Raw genomic sequence first — 16,153 nt, forward strand, 5'->3', positions numbered from 1 at the left:
CCATATGGGGAATTTGGCCTTGTGCCTTCTTAAAAGATCAAGTACCTATTCAGGAATGGCTTAATAGCTTTGAGACTGGATACACATGCATTTGCACCAGGTTAGTTAAACCGGCGTAGGGCTTAGAAGAACAACCTCTGCTGAATCTTGCTGGGGTGCTCATAGAAGGGACCTTATCTCATGATTCCCCCATCCCCAGTTACAGCCTTTGAAGATACAGTCACACTTCAGCTGTGCTGGTTCACACTCTGGCGTTTCTAAGCAGAACTATGCTCATCGGTGGTTTAAAGCTAATATACTTGGCTGTGAACTGGGGCAGCTGAGATCCAGATACACATCTGGTTCTGTCACCTCCACTGCAGAGGTGCTAATTCCTGGAAGAGGGGTGACCAGAAAGAGCTAGTGATCCCTTCAGCCAGAAAGATTTGGCAAACTTGGCTGCTGGAGCCCTTAACTTGGTGTAAACATCAGGGACACAGCTAGTTATCAGAAACCTGTTCCCAATTGGAGTTAAGATGTCCACATGGTCTGTTGGAGTGGCTTAACTAAATCCATCAAGAACCTGTTAGCTATATTGGCATGACTCTGCTTGTGAATAAGACCTTGAGTTTGACCTGCATAAAACCTGCTGCTGACAATGCAAAAAATACCTGCAGCTGTGCAGTTACTAACACAGCACATGCTTCAACCTGATTGATAGACTAAATCTTCTCCAGTCCCATGCAGTATCTTGAGAAAACCTAGATATTGGAATATGGGCACATAAAGTGAACCCATCACAATGTGCATTAATACCTTATTTGGGATTTTTTTGCTCCATTTGAGCATGACACTGCTCCTGACCCTCCCAGCTGTAATTCATATCACTTGGAAGCCAGTCAAGATCTGCAATTCTTGTTTCTGTCACATTCCAGGGGTCATATTTTATCGGGAATTCCAAAGTGCAGCTTTGCTGAGTGTGTTCATGTTTCTGTTCGGGTAAGTGTATCGGCCTAAAATCTGCACTAACGTTTGTACTGAAACAGCATTGCCTTGTAGAATCCCTTCTTTTCTCAGTAAGAAGAAACCCGTCTTGTTATTAAAGTATTATGGAATAGCCATTATAGTAGGATAAAAAAACCATTAAAGGAAAGATTGATGTCTGTGCTTTGGGAGTTTGGAGGCCTGGTTTTGAATCCAAATATGTAAAAATGTAGGACACTTATGAACTACTAATCTCATGATGGAATGAAAAACCAGCAGCATGTGTTCCTCCAGCAGGAAAGAGAAACCACTGCTCTCCACCAAAGATCATGTTATAGGGGGTGCTTTTACAACTGCAAGAAATCTCCTCCCATGTTACCTTCCATTTGCATGTCCGGCTGGTCTTTGCTGCCACTAGGAGTGGGCAATTATATTAATTGCTTCCCTACGAGGCAGTACTATAAATCTCTCCCCCATCTTCCTGTGCTGAGAAAGACACACCATGCCTGCAGAAAAGTTCAGAGCATGCTAAGAAGCTGTTAACAATAAATGTTTGAAGAAGGACCTAGGTGTTGTGAGAACAGAAATCTTCTACTGACTACCAGCACTGTAAGAACTCCAGAGACAGGTGACAGTTACTTGATGATGGGCGTGAGATGGTTAAAAGCATCTCCCAGAACTGCTGGAGGTGTCTTGCCACAGTGCTGTCAAATAAACGGGTCTGATAGCTACAGATGTCTTTGTCCTCTGCAGTCGGACTGGAGTAGGTGCACACAACCTCTATCTTGTCTGACTGCAGGAAAAGTGACAAAAAACGGAGATGAGAAAATTCAACCCATGTATTTGGCAGGCAGGAATTAGTGGTTGTGTGTCCAACACAGAGCGGATAGAAGATTTATCCAAGCATAGCAGTTTCTCATTGCTCCTGGCTTACCACTTGCCCCTGAGACACACAGTCAAACGAGAAAAACAACAGAGATGTTGATTGTCTGCAGCTAGACTGAGTTGTTAATGAAATTACAAATGCTAGAATGCTTGCTTAGATGCTCTGTGAAGATTTGCTCAGGGAATCAAATGTTGTGGTCTCACACTTACAGGCATTTGATTAGGTATATACTGCTGAAAGTGTAGTTTTGCATGTGGAGCCTTTGGAACTGATAATAAAGCTTCAGGAGGCAAAAACTAGACTGAAAGGGAGCCCAAGATGATTTTATAGAGCTGCCAGGAGGAAAAGTTTCTTTATAAACTGAGCAGCTTGGGTTTGGAAGTCCTTGAAAAAGAAACATGGAAAGAAATTCTCATCTCAGATGCAGTGAACTGTTTCTAATGATACTATGCCACTGTTATTTTGCAGGTGTCTCCTATCTTTCCTTGGTGTATTTGTAATTGCAAGAAATAAAAAAGAGGAGCATTTACAAATTCCTTTTATTGACTGTGGACATATTCCTGGTAAGTAGGGCTTTTTTTCTGTCTCTGTTTAAAAATGAGATATCAGATAATGGGATGACCTAGGAAAGTTGAGTCACAAATGTGCTCTAGTCATATTTAATAAATATACTGTTCCCTTAATTTCTGTTCCTGTTCCCAACAGATTTTTCAAAGAATTTTTCAGAGTTTTTCCAAGCTATTGTTACAACCAGTCAAATGAAAACAATGATTACTAGAGCAAAGAATGTTTAAATGATGGATTGGTGGGGGATTTGTTTTATTAAAATTCTTCACAGAGTTGTTGTTTTTCCCTTCTCTCACCCTGTTTCCTTAGGACAAAAATTGACAGGCAAAATACAACCAGATTCTCACAGTTCGTGCTATGGCACTTTGAATAATGAAGACGACTCGGTGAAAAGCCAAAGCTGAAAAAAGAAAGCACCTTACATGCCAATTAACAGGAGGAACGCCAGTGGAACAAGGATCAGCAGCACCTTTTTGTTGGACTTATTCAAGTATACGTGGAACTCCTGTATGCTGATGAGTCATAGTATTGTTTAATCCTACTTAATTTATCCCATGGTTGTCCCAAGTGTGTTCTGAAGATAAAGGAAGCCTTAAGAAAAACTAAATAACCATTAACGAAATGGAACATTCTCCTAGTATCAATGCCTCTTGGGGATATTTTTAGAATCTTAATTGCCTTGAAATGCAAATAGGCACAGAACAGGATTATAAAAATTACCCTTTGAAACCCCTCAGATCTGTGTAGATGCTTAAAGATGAAGGTGGGAAATGAAGAGAATTTTCATAACTGACTTCAAAGTATTCTGCTATATGTACAATACCTTTAAAAATCTGATCCTTCCTGTTCAGAAGTCAAAACTCTGTGTGTATATACAGTATAGTAGAGGGAAAATCCTGATTATCTTCTGCCATCAGGTTAATTCTCTTATCTTCCAAGGAAATAAACACTTGTGTGAGGAGGGGGAAGGAAGAGAGCATTGCCATAAACATAGGCACATGCGTACAAGCACACATTTGAGGTGCCCAGCCAAGGCAGAGCTAGAGAGCCACGATTGACATTTTACAACCTCCCTGCAGAGTCCTGTGCACTGGGCTGGACTGGGCTGGGCTATACTATCTGTTAGTATAGGTTTATATAGGTTATATAGGTTTATATAGGTTTATACTATCTGTTAGTATAGGTTATAGGTTTAGCCTCTGTTTTCAGGAAAACAAGGTTTTAGTGAAGAAAGTACAAAGTTCTCCAGAGGGAATGGGATAGCCAGGCTCCCACCCTTCATGTGCCTTGGAAAAATACTCCCCCCAAAAAAAGTGGGGCAACTCCTGCCTCCTTCCTAAACCGCTGGTAATCCTGCATGAGGAAAGGCTGTAAAAAACAGGATCACAAAGAGTCATAGTAACAGTACAACTTTTCCTTCATTAAATGGTAGTGTCTCTACATTGATTTCAAGAGCCAGCAGTGATGGGAACCATAGCAATACAGGCTCTGTGTTCAGGTCTGGGAGGTCTCGTTGTCCCTCTGTTCCAGCCTCCCGGCAAGAAAGCTTCTTCTGGACATTCATTATGGGTCCACTTACCCCTGCCTGGTAGCACTGATCTGCTTCAGGCAGCACAGTGGGGGTCAGACACCTCCTCTGCAGAAACAAGTGAGTGTGCTCTTGAAAAGTGTTCATGTCTTGGACAAGATACTTGTTCTATGTTTGAATTAATCTGCAGTAATGGATAGGGGCCACAGGCTATTTGAATTTTCTTTCAGTGGAATATGAAGAAATGAGGTCTCTTTTTTTTCCCTCAAATAATTGTTTATTTCATTTTAAAATTGATACAGCTGAAGATTCATAAGACAGTTTCATTTCAAAACCTACAAAGCACACTCAGAGCTGCAGTTTTTCCTATGCAGCAATGTCACAGGAGCCAGGGCGTGGGGGGGGCTTGTGAAGCTGTTTTCCATCGTGGATATTTTCCAGCTGGCACAGGACAAGACTCTGTGTCTGCACCTTACTTGTACCAGCTGCTTGGCTGTGGCCTTCCTTTCCCCTCTTACAGCTTGAGTTCAAGTTTCTAAAGCTTAAAATAAAAAAAAGCACATTCTTTTCGTATGCCTTCTCCAGGGAATAAGGGCATGCCTCTATCTTTCTTTTGCAGGTCAAATTTGAGCCGCTTTCTAAGTCTCAAGTGAGAGTGTGTGCTAAAGATGGAAACAGGAGGCCTACAGGTTTTCATTCTGTGACCTGGGAAACAAATGGGTGAAAGGATTTGGTTTTGTTTCTTTTTTAAATGATTGGCCTTGGGCATCTTTCCGAAATATGTTTCCATGGCTCAGGAGGGCCGGAGGAGGTAATAAGGGTTACCAGGTATAGGATTTTCTCTTTAAAGCAAGAAATCAAATGTAAAGATTTGTGAAAAAAGTTATTATTTATTTTAAACTACTGTATTTATACTTGAACAACACCTTTTTTCTTCCTATGGGTTTATACAAAAATTATAAGGGTTAAAATGTTTTATTTAAACTTGAATGTAATTGAAATTAATTTATGGAGCAAAACATTGGTAGGAATTATGTGTAATTAAAAGTTGTGATTTGACATGGTTTTTGAGATGTGAGCATGTTCCAAGTAATTAACGTATTACAAGATTGGAAAAACTCAGTGATGAGAATTCATTACTGCTCTGCCAAGAAAGGGACATGATTTGTTTCAAGAATCAGCTTCTAATCAATGTCATTTTCAGATTCTGCTTGAGATATTTAGGTTGCAAACACCACAGACAAATGCCTGTTCAAAGAAAAGCCTTTTCATTGGAATACAAAAAAGTCTCTGGAGCCCTTCTCTTTAATGATGAGTTATTTTCTTGCGATGTTTTTCCTGACATCAAAAATGCAGGCCAGATATAAGCTGCAAAACTTGCACCTGCAGGCTGAACTTTCTTGAACAGATCCTCCATGGGATCTGAGGAAATCAAACCATGTGAAGGCGTGGTGGGCAGGCAGCAGCTCACGTGGTCCCCCAGGCTCCAGCTTGGGATTTTTGACAGACCAGAACCAGCAGGACTCGTTTAGCACTTGTTCCACTGCTGGTCACGCTGCAGTAAGAGATGAAGTATTAACTGGCCATGGGCCTGGAAATGGGAGCTCTGGAGTACAGCAAGGCTGTTTAATTTTTGCCATAAAATATCAGGATGCATTTACCAAATGGTTTCAGCTGGCAAAATATAAATGAATTTTGAACTGGATTTGTATTTCTGCCCATGGAAGGGGCCTTGTGTTCACCTGGCAGGCTTATTGCCTGCTCCTCGCTACAGCCCAGCTTTTGGTGGCCTCGTGTTTTGTGTGTAAGGGCACTGGTCACTTAAAACCAAAGGAGAGAGGCTGGACATTATGGGGGCTGGAGCTTCTGTGCTTTGAAGCTGTGGTTTCATGCACCTGGTGAGCTGCTTGAACGGTTCAGTGCTGCTAAAAGTCTCATCCTCTTTTTCCCTGCTGTGAGGTCCCGCATGGCCTGTGGCTCTCTGTGAGCCAGTTCAGCTCACTCACCCTGCAGAAACCATCTGCTTGCTTCTCCTTGCTGGGTTGGCTCTCTGACCTGAGCCAATCAATCAATCAGGCTGACTGGAGTGTTTGGTGGAAGGAGGGGAAAAGGACAAGAAGGAGTGAGACCTCTTCTTTAGGGGGAACTATTACATTATTTCTCTCCTTCTGAGGAGCTTCACTACACAGCAAGCATCCACTAAGCTCACTCTTCATGTATCACCGTGCCCCAAATGCAGCAGTTATGAGCTTCTTGAAGCACTTTTAAGTGAGTGGCTCCCCGTGGGGCTGAGATAGGCAGCTCGTGGCACCAGGAGTGTCCTAAGGTCAACTAGAAGCCTGGGCACATGTCTGACTACAACTTGTTCTAAGGACTGATTTTTTTCTTTCCAATGACTGTTTGCTATAAGGTGCATAAACAGTGCTGGAAGGTTCATCTGAAAAGTCTTCTGAACTCAAAATGGTGTCCCCTTGCAATCTCTCCTTCCAACCCACTTTATGCAGGATTGTTGGTTGCTCGCAGAGAAAAATGTTGCCTCTGGTAACATTGGGGGGCAGGCGATTAGACTGAGCTGTCTTTCAGTTTGCCCTTTTGTTACTGTCCTCTGAGGCTTGGGTGGCCTTTCTCTTGTTTAAATTTGTTTGTTTATTCCTTCTGGAGAAGTCAGCTGGACTGTGTTAGCAACTAGCCCAAAGGAGATAGGGGCTAATTACCATAATTATTATTGGAGGGCCAAGCTGGAAGATATACAACCTGAGGCCACTTCAGGAGCAAAAGAGAAATGTTTAGCGCTCTGGATTCTTAGGAGTTTGAGAAATCCTGTGTTTGCAGTGTTTCTGGGTTCCGGGATAGAATTAGGGACATCAGTGAAAAATAGTGATTCCATATATTTTTGTATGTTGTTTTAGTTTGGCTATATTTTTTTTTTAAACTGATTTGGGAGTGAAGGATGACTGTTCTTTGCCTAGAGAAGCAGAGAAGAAATAAGATATTCACTTGGCAGATGGGAGATGTTTCAACCTTTTGAAGCTGGGAGATGTGTTGAGGCACCTCCAAGCGCCTTGACTGAAGTAACCATTCAGTTATAACATACAATAAGGCAGCACTGGCAAATACATCACTACATATTAAGAAGTCATGACCATTTAGAAAGGATCCTTGTCCTCTTGTCATGTGTTAAATCTGTTCAGAGCACGTACAGCTGATCTGGCCCCTTGGGCTGTATATAAACGTATTTTTGAAACGTGCTAAAAAGGACGCCTTGAGCTTCGTATCAGTGCCTCTTTGGCATGTACTGTCTCCCATGCAGAGCTCTTGCCAGGTCCTCCCTGTGGGGAAATTAGACTGTGTGGCGGGTACACACCACGGGCTTACTCTGATAAGAAGATACAGTACTGCCATGACATTCCCATGACCTGGGAAGTGTTTATAGAGCACTGCCCTGCAAGGAAGTTATGCAAACCTAGAGTCTTAGATTATGTTCCCTTTACTTTGTGATTCCCACCAGAGTAGGCAAGGGCAGTTTTGGATATCCACAGAAGCGGAATTATTGGCACCTCAGGGACTTCGAGGCACAACAGATCAGACCCTAAATAAAGAGTTAGTGGCTGCTGAGTAGGCTTCTTATTTAATCTAAATCCCAGTTTTGCAGTTAGGCCCCTAAAGTTTGTCCAAGCCTTTGAGGGAGGAAGTGCATTTAATAGTATAAACCTGCAGTAGCGTTTTGATTGCTAATGGACTCAGGCATCGGTGCCAGGGGAATTTGTGTCAGTTCACAACGTAACGATGAGGGGGATGGTGTTCAGCAGCAGAATCAGAAATGTATCGTGGTGGCAGGAGAGTTTTGCATGAACACAGAGGAATGAATCCAGCGCACCGCTAATATACAGTGGTCTCCTGGACTCCTTGTTGACAGTGTCAACAAGGCATTTGTTGTCCGTTTTCAAAGCAGAGCTACTGTAAAGGGATGATTAAACAGGTGGTTCTGACTGTTTTACATGCAGTCAATGTATCACTGTAGCCCATGGCACTAATACCTTAAACATGAAAAGTGGCCTGTGGCCATTGATGAAGGAGCCAATTTCTGTACTTTGCTAGATCACATTGGGAAAAATAGAAATGATTGATTTAAGCCTCCAGCACAAACACATGCTTGCCAGCTCTCCAGTTGGAGATTTCCACTCTTGGAATAGGCATTGCCTTGCCTAGATGAAATCTTTGGAGTCTGCTGCCAGGTCTTTTGCCAGAATCATTAAACTGGTTGAAAGAACAGCACTGTCATTTGTCTTCTGTTTGATAGCTGGTGGGCATAAATCCAGAGCAGCATGAACACAAGATCAGGACTTTTCTCTCCATCTCCATTTAAAAAAAATTTTAAATGTTCTTCTTGAGTTTCAATAGCATGTGTACCAGGCCCACAGCTTTATGCTGTCTAATGCTCTCTAGTGCCCTCAGCCAAGAGTAAGAGAGAAAGCTTGCATGGCACAGAGGCTGCTAATTAGGCAGTTCTTACCTGTCACTGAAGGTTACTGCTGGTAACACATCGTACAGCAATAGAGCACAACAACAAAGCACTGGAGCATCTATTCAGTTTTCCAAGAACAGCTGTTCTGTGTTTTACAAGGGAAAGGAGCTGAGGAACATGATTTACTATTACTAAGCATCGCAGCTACCCACGTGTTTATTTTTTCCAGACAATATTTAACAGTTAACTTACAGACACGTCCTGACTATACTGACTGGATGCTGGGTGTGTGGATGTGCTGCAGGATTCCATGCAGCAGTGTGAATAACGGCAGGTTGCTGATATGAGAAGGCAGCTCAGTGTCATCTGGCCTGGCCTCCTGCAGAGCTCCAGTCAGGCAACCTCCTCCAAGCACTTCTGTGTGAACCCTTTGGCCCATCTACAGAAGAAGACACCCTGTCCTCTCCTACTAGTCAAAGTAGAGGATCCACCAATGCCATTAGTAATTTGTACTAGCAATGAGTCATTGTTTGCTTTTGAACTGTGCCTTATGTCTGTTTTAACTTGTCTGGATTTAGCTTGCAGCTATTTTTCTTTTGCCAGTGATTTAAAGCACACGGTAAGTCCCTCTAGTAAAATACAGTAAGATGACTTGGGCTTTTCGCTAAGCCAAACAGACGGACCTTTTAAGTCTCTCACCATCAGACATTTCTGTCAGCCCTCAAATTGTTTTCTGTGGTTGTTTTCTGCGCTCTCTCCATTTTTCCAGTGTCTGCAACTGGCCAAATACAGAGTAAAAATTGGATCCTAGCAGCACTGAAGAAGTAGCACAGAACTGGACCAGACCCAGTGCTCCATGCTCAGGTGCCCTGCTTCCCCTCTGCCCACAGCCACAGCCCTGACACCTCTCCTGGGAGGTGCCTACCCTTTCTCTTTTGACACGGTAATTTAACGGCAGCTGTTTTGCACGCCCAGAGATGCAGCAGCCTCAATTATTTTCAGCGATTTGACTTCTGACTCATTGCTGAGTTTGGTGACGGTCCAAGGAGTAGGTGCCCCTGCTCAGAGGTCCCCTGGAGGCCCAGCACAGCAGGAGACCCCGAAACCCTCTGGCCCAGATGTGCTGGCACCTGGCAGTGGTAGTAAGCAACCTCATAGAGCTGCCCTTTCTCCAGCGCCTGAGAGATTTGAGAGCTCAGCCCGGATTTGAGAGGAGGGTGACTCATTCAGTGACTGTTTAAGGTACAGTAAGTAAATAGGCTCTGGGAGGGGTGCCTGGGTGTGGGAAGACCGTGCCCAGGTCAGTTGGTCTCTCCTCAAGGATGGTGATGGTGCACCAGAGAGAAAAGATGCTGATATTTGTCATATACAACAGAAAGGCTTCTGCTCCCTCTGCGCCTTGCTGCTCTCAGGCTCACGGTGAGGCTGTGTTTTGAAAGCAGCAGTTTGGGCATCTCCCCTCCGAGAGGAAGCAAGCACCTGCTAATGCTGAATGGGGCATCCAAACCCCAAAGAGCAGCGGGATATGTGTGCCAGCCCTGGCCTCTTCGGCTCATTCAGGTGGTCAGCCATTTGCTCAGGCTATGGATGTCCCCACCCTGAGGTGCCCAAGACTCCCCACGGGGTTCTGCTTCTGGGTGGACCCTGTGCTTCTGGTTCTGCTTCTTCTCCTTGCACAAGGGACAAGTCTCCCCCAGCCCTTCTGAGGATATAGCTTTTGAAATGCAGTTGTGTTGGAGAGAATGTTGTGGTGCATTTACAGCCCAAGGTCCCGTCTTACACCACAGAGCAGGCACAGCTATTTTGCTGGTACCCTTGCACTGTGAATAGTTTGAATTCAGTGCTTTGAGGTGTTTGGGGTGGTTTCTCTTAGTCATTTCAAATGAACAGATCAGTAATATCACCTCAATTAGCCTGAGATAATTTGTGGTGGAATTCTTAATTTAAAAAAAAAAAAGCTGCTTTTAATAGTGAATTCCTTGCAAATAAAAGGCCATGCTGGAGCACTTTCAATGTGATTACAGTGACTCACATTTTTAATGGCTTTTTTTTATCTCAAAAATGGCTTTTTTCCAAACAAAGTCCTACAAGGCCTCATATAACAAACAAGGGTTACTGCTCTTTTCCACACATAACATGAAAAATATCCTTGAGCGGAGCGAACTGCAGCCCATCTGCTGTAGCTTGGCCCGGTGCACGGCGCAGCTCCCTGACCATTACGTATGGCTCTTGGTAAAGCAAACCACCTGCTTCCTGCACGAGGTCCTGCCTCGAGCCTCCCCAACGCTTCTCCGAGGAGGAAACCCATCCAAACCGCTGATGAGGGATGACAACCTTGGCATTCCCTTTCGCTGCATTTGTTCTTATGCCATTTGTTGCTCGCTCAAGTGCTCCGTGGACTTTCGTCTTCTTTTCCATCCAGACTAGAAAAAGGCAGGCTGCGCCACAGACTCTTACTTTCCTGTTTATTGCACTCCCTTGCTCTCCAGCTGCAGTCAGCAAAGTTCATTTGGGAACCCAAAATGGTACCCTTGAAAGGGAAGGAAAAGGAGAGAGAGAAGTCTTGGGGCAATTTTGCTAAGAGGTGATCTGAGCGTGAGCCCCCTCCTCCCTGATTAAGGGTCTGATGCTGCAGATTCTTAACTGAACCAAGATTTTCATGAATCCCACTTATGTCAAACAAGTACTCACATGAATTCCAGAAGTATCCCGGACATGTACTTCCCAGACACTTTACCTAGACACTTCCAGCGCAAACAAATCGTAATTTTGCAAAGGCTGTGCTGAATAAAAAATGGCATTTCCCCCAGCTGCTTGCCATCACGCTCCACAGCTCTGCCAGCTGAACGGACCAAAGCCAATGCCATTATACAGCGCATGCTGAGCATCCTCGCATTGCCTTCACTGTTGATGAGGGGAGACCTCCGCTAATCTCACCGTCACTGCTCAAAGATTAGGGACCATTTGCACAACCCCCTCCACCAGCTACACTGGGAGGGCGCCCTGCAGCCCTGGGCCGAGGAGGTGGGCATGGCTTCAAAGGACGCATCGCTTCACGAAACAAGTGGCTTTCTATGGCCTAAGCAAATTCAGGGTACGCACTGCTCTGGGGTACCTCTTAGTGGTCAAAACATTAATGTGAAGTTTAAAAGTCCGAGTTAAAATCCTTTCCCTGTCTGAACTGGAGACCACTAGCTACGTCTTCAGGAACTGGAGGAGCTGGGCTATTGGGGGCTGAGGACTTCTGCTCAGCCGTGACCCTGCTGCTGCAGTCCAGGTGGTGCTGTGGTGGCACTTCGTATGGTCGCCAGGACAAGATGCTTCCTTCCTCCTACATTAAAAAGAAAAGAAATTCAGTGCTCTTGTTTTGCTAACATATAAACAGTTTTCGCTACCTTTTCTCTGAAGAAGTTAAATCAACGGATTACAAATAACCATCAGCAGCACTCTGAGTAAACACCTCATATGAAAAATTTCAGCTCAGATGGTAGAAATTTGGCAGAGTTTTACGTTCAGCTCAAAATGGGATCTTACAGCAGAGAACAAAGCAGTTCTGCCAGCTGTGCCCATCTTGAAATAGTGTTATTTGGAGGAAAAAGTGTTTGTGGATATGTCTGGTTAACTGTTGTGTGGCACAGGTTAGCATCTCACAGGTACCAGCCCTATCACGTGTTCGTTATCATCCAATGATGTGCTGTGCCACTCGGTGCTCAGAGTGCACCTTTTTTTTTATTTCTTTCTTAGAGACTGAAGTTGTGCAACATGCAGTAAATATCATTAGAAACAGAAAAAATACTTATTTGCTATGCGTAAATAAGTCTTCTAATGCAAAATAAAATCACAACTTTAAACATGTCATCGTTAGCCATTGGCCAAAACAAAATCATAGCTTAAAAATGTATCATGTCTGGCTGGCCAAAACTCAAGCCTATGTTAATTTGTTTTGTTATGCTAAATGGTGGCTTTAAACACACCAAGCCACGGGCAGAGCTAGGCTGCAGTTGGGGCTGTATGAAACAGGGTAAAATGTGCAACACACACCACAGTAAAGCACTGGTTAAGAGGATCTCAACATCAACCTACAAGAATACAGTTGTGCTAAAAAATCATAGGAATGGTCCTAACTCTATTTCAGCAAATGTTGGTGCTCATAGATTGCAGGAGCCACAGCAGATACCAGAGTCCCCGTGCTTCCTTCAGCTGTTTAGTAACTAACAACCAAACTGCTGGGGTGAGCTGGGGGGTTACTGAAAGGCATTCAGACCCTTGCCTTGAGCCTGTGCTTACAACAGACCTTGCCCCAGCACAAGTAAGAGACAATCCTGAATTCCTGTGTGTTCGTGGGTACAGGAATGTTTTGGTTCCTTTTTTCAAAGAATCAAATTCAGGTGAGGTAGGTATAGCCGTAAAGCCTGGCCTCCTCCTCCATGGAGCAGCTACGCCTGTTGACTCTTCCCCACTCCCTCCATTTGCCTCTCACGGCAGGACTTTGGGGTATTTCTGTGTTCCCTGTGATGGAAGAGGCACCAGAGCTGTCAGCACTCAGGACACCAGTTTTAAGTCCTCTGCACATATTTGTGTTTGGCATGGTCTGCTTAGAGTCTTGTCCTGAATCCTTTTGGGTCAGCTCCATGTGCAGAGTTTGTTGGGTGCTCAGCGGCGTCTGGGTAGGGCCCATGGGTGTGACTGCAGTACAAATAATTCACTAAGATAAAAGGCGGCATAAACACAAGAATAAATAGGCCTACATGTACCATAAAAATGTGTCTAGAATTACAAAGTTTCCAGCAAGCTCCAGTAGAAGCAATCTCTGGAACAAGGCTCCAACAAGCTTCACAGTAGAAACAGCGGGAGCAAGAAACCTAACTAGTCTTAAGATGGAGCCTGCAAAACCTATGATCTGTTTGTCTGCAATAGCACAGGAACCTCTGATGTGGAGGTCTCTTCCTGTCTTATGCTCCACTATGTGATGTAGCTGTTGCATTAAGTCTTGGCTTCCTGCAGCTGTAAAGCTGCAGTGTGAACTTCTGTGCATAGCAGAAAGCACCTCCTTTCTCTATAGCGGAGCTGCGAGGAAGGGAGAAGACTTGTATTTGGGCCGAGGCTATGCAGTAGCTGGGATATTCCAGGAGCAACATTTATACTGGAAAAGCCAACCCAGCCTACTGCAACAGTGGTAGTAAGGGCTTCGGCAGCATCTGAGGTGATGTCCAGGAGACAAAAGGAGTGAAGTAAAATAATACGAAACTGCTGGGTTTTATTACTAGCACTGTTGCATCTAATATGCTTCATTCATGAGTATTAAGCACCTGGTGGAAGATGGAAGCCTGATGCAGCAATCTGTCATCGACTCTAAAGAGTACAGACAATGCATGAGGCAGATATTTTGTGTCTTCCCGAATAAATAAAATAGTGGACACACTTCTCCAAAGCAGTGTTTCTCCATGCTTTTTAAACCAAAGATCCGTGAACTTTTTGGAGGACTAAGCTGCAGGCTGCTTGAGCAGTCTTAATGCAGTGGTCTTCGTGAATAATCAACTAAAAATTAGGCCGCCCTTTGAAAGTTGTGACAACATGTATGTGTGGGTTTGGGCAGTTTTGGGATGGGGAAGATGGTGGGGAGAGTTGCTTTGTTTTAGAGTGATGTCACAAACCATTCTCTGAAGTCTTTCAGACCACGAGTGGTCCCTAGAGCACAGGTTGAGAAATACTCTCCCACGGACACAATAACATCTGAGAGCAGAACTGCATTGTTCCTCAAAGCCGCCGAGTTCGTGAGGGATTGCTCAGAGAGCAGGGGGTGGTTAGTCCTCTCCATTGTTATTCACAGCTCTAACTTACAGCGAAATAGAAAATAGCTCTCTAATTGTTGTCATAGTGAAGGAAATGTTTAAATCTCAATGCAAATGTAACCCATGCTGTTCTTCTGCAAGCACATGTGGAAAGCCTGAGATGTAAGATCTCCTGGGTATTCCCATGAACTACAGTATAAAATCAGAGCTGATACATTCAACGCCTCGTACGCTCTAACTGATGTCAGTGATGATCAAAACATGCAAGAGCTGAGAAGCAGTACAGATTTTAAGGGAAGTTGCATCAACAGTCACCAGTGTAAGAGCATCCCAAGGAAGAAAGGTGGGTGGGCTCTAGAAGAGACAGACAGTGAATGTACCGACCCCTGAAAAGAGCCAGTTTCCTAATGGGTTTCTTTCATTTTTGGGGTTGAGGAGTAGCCTTTTAAGAGTGTGGAACATTTTCTCAGTGAATGAGAGGTGTCTCAGAAATGAGATATAAAAGGATAGTCTGACTATAATCAGTACTTCCCCCCCCCCCCCCATCAAAATGCCTTTTGAATAGTAATAAAATGTAAATATTGAGGAGTCTCCTTTCAGTACTTACAATGGTCTTGTTTTTCTGTTCCTTCTGCGGAGCACTTAAGAAAGATACCTCTTTTCCCTTTGTCAGCAGGAAAGCAATAAAATTAGTCATCTGAAAAATACTGGCATTAGCTCTGAAAAGGGATAATGTAGAAGTATGTCAAAGAAAAAAAAAGGAAAATTAAATTTTTGTTATAGTCTAAGATAACTGAATTCCTCTGAGCAGCACATTTATCATCATGACTGTAAAAATTTCCAAAGGTAACCTTCATTAAGTCTCTTAAAAAGTCAACCATCAACACCCACGTGGTTCAGAGTCTGCACAGCAAAACCAATAATAAAACCAGTAGGTGTAATAATCTCTCCTGTTCTCTCTCCTCATTGTTTTCTTTCTTTATATAAGACTACGTGCGTGTGTGTGTCTGTGTGTATGTGTAAAACAGGCATAAATCTAGCAGAGAGCAGGACTTGTTTGTCTCTGCACTTATCATGCATTGATGATTCAAAAATATATCATTCTGAAAAATAAAGAAGTCTTCCTTCTCCCATATCATCCCCCTACAGGAAGAATTTCCTTTTTCCTGCCCAAATCATCACTTAAAACATTTTAGAACTAAAACATGACTAAACCTAAACATTTTCATTTGGAGCAAGCATTTTACAGCAGGTTTGGGTGGTCAGCTGTGGAGATCTTTTGGCTTCTATGAAGAAAAAAAAGGGTTGTTATAAGTGATTTCCTTTTTTTTCAAAGATTACTTTCTTGATAATATTATACAATAAACCCCTAATAGCTGGTTTATAGGCCAGCTCCACAAGACAAACAGACCAACTAGGGAAACAGTGAACAAATTGGCCTGGCCAAGAAAAGCTTTCCTAAGATAATTAAAAACACCTCGTGCCTGCACTGTGTGAGAAAAGACAGCTTTCAAAATGTTTATCTTCGAGCTGAAATACAGGTCCCAAGCCTGAGTTTGAAAAGCAGCTGAAAAATAGTTGGCCCCCGTAAGGAGCCGATGTGCAGCCGGGGGTAGGTGGGCCGGGCTGTGAGCACCACGCAGGTGGGACCGGGGCCAGTGGGTCAGCCGGGATGGTCCCGGGAGGAGTTGGGCAGGGACCTCCTGCCTCTCGTTTCTGTTCAGCCTCACATCTCGGACAGACGCATTCCCCTGGTCTCAGAGGCGCATCCCCCACCAGCTATCTCACAGTCCCTCCTCACATGAGGCTTCCCATTCACCCGCCCCAGCACCTTTAGCCTCTCGCTTTGTTTCTCCCTTTCGGTCCCTCCATCCTTTGGCACCTGTGGTGACCATGTGACACCACCGCACAGCTCCTTTGCCTCTCCCACATCTTCTGCGGACCACCCCACT

The 16,153-nt window shown here is 44.0% G+C and overlaps 1 protein-coding gene across 2 annotated transcripts in view; it reads left to right on the forward strand.

Moving 5' to 3' along the window:
* The window catches only part of NIPAL2 (NIPA like domain containing 2), a 52,085-nt gene extending 46,846 nt beyond the window's left edge, over positions 1 to 5,239 (forward strand). Inside the window, exons 9-12 of one of the 2 annotated variants that reach the window (XR_003923176.2) lie at positions 915 to 978; positions 2,318 to 2,412; positions 2,726 to 3,547; positions 3,595 to 5,239. Coding sequence is in view for 1 of the 2 variants with exons in the window: in XM_030012808.2 (XP_029868668.1) it covers positions 915 to 978; positions 2,318 to 2,412; positions 2,726 to 2,820 (254 nt within the window). In the remaining variant the exon portion in view is untranslated. Of the gene's footprint in view, positions 1 to 914; positions 979 to 2,317; positions 2,413 to 2,725 lie in introns of both variants that reach the window. The other variant, XM_030012808.2, reaches the window with a different exon arrangement.
* The last annotated feature ends 10,914 nt before the right edge of the window (positions 5,240 to 16,153 follow it).

The sequence above is a fragment of the Aquila chrysaetos genome, chromosome 4, assembly GCF_900496995.4.
Source record: "Aquila chrysaetos chrysaetos chromosome 4, bAquChr1.4, whole genome shotgun sequence".
Taxonomy (NCBI): Eukaryota; Metazoa; Chordata; class Aves; order Accipitriformes; family Accipitridae; genus Aquila; species Aquila chrysaetos.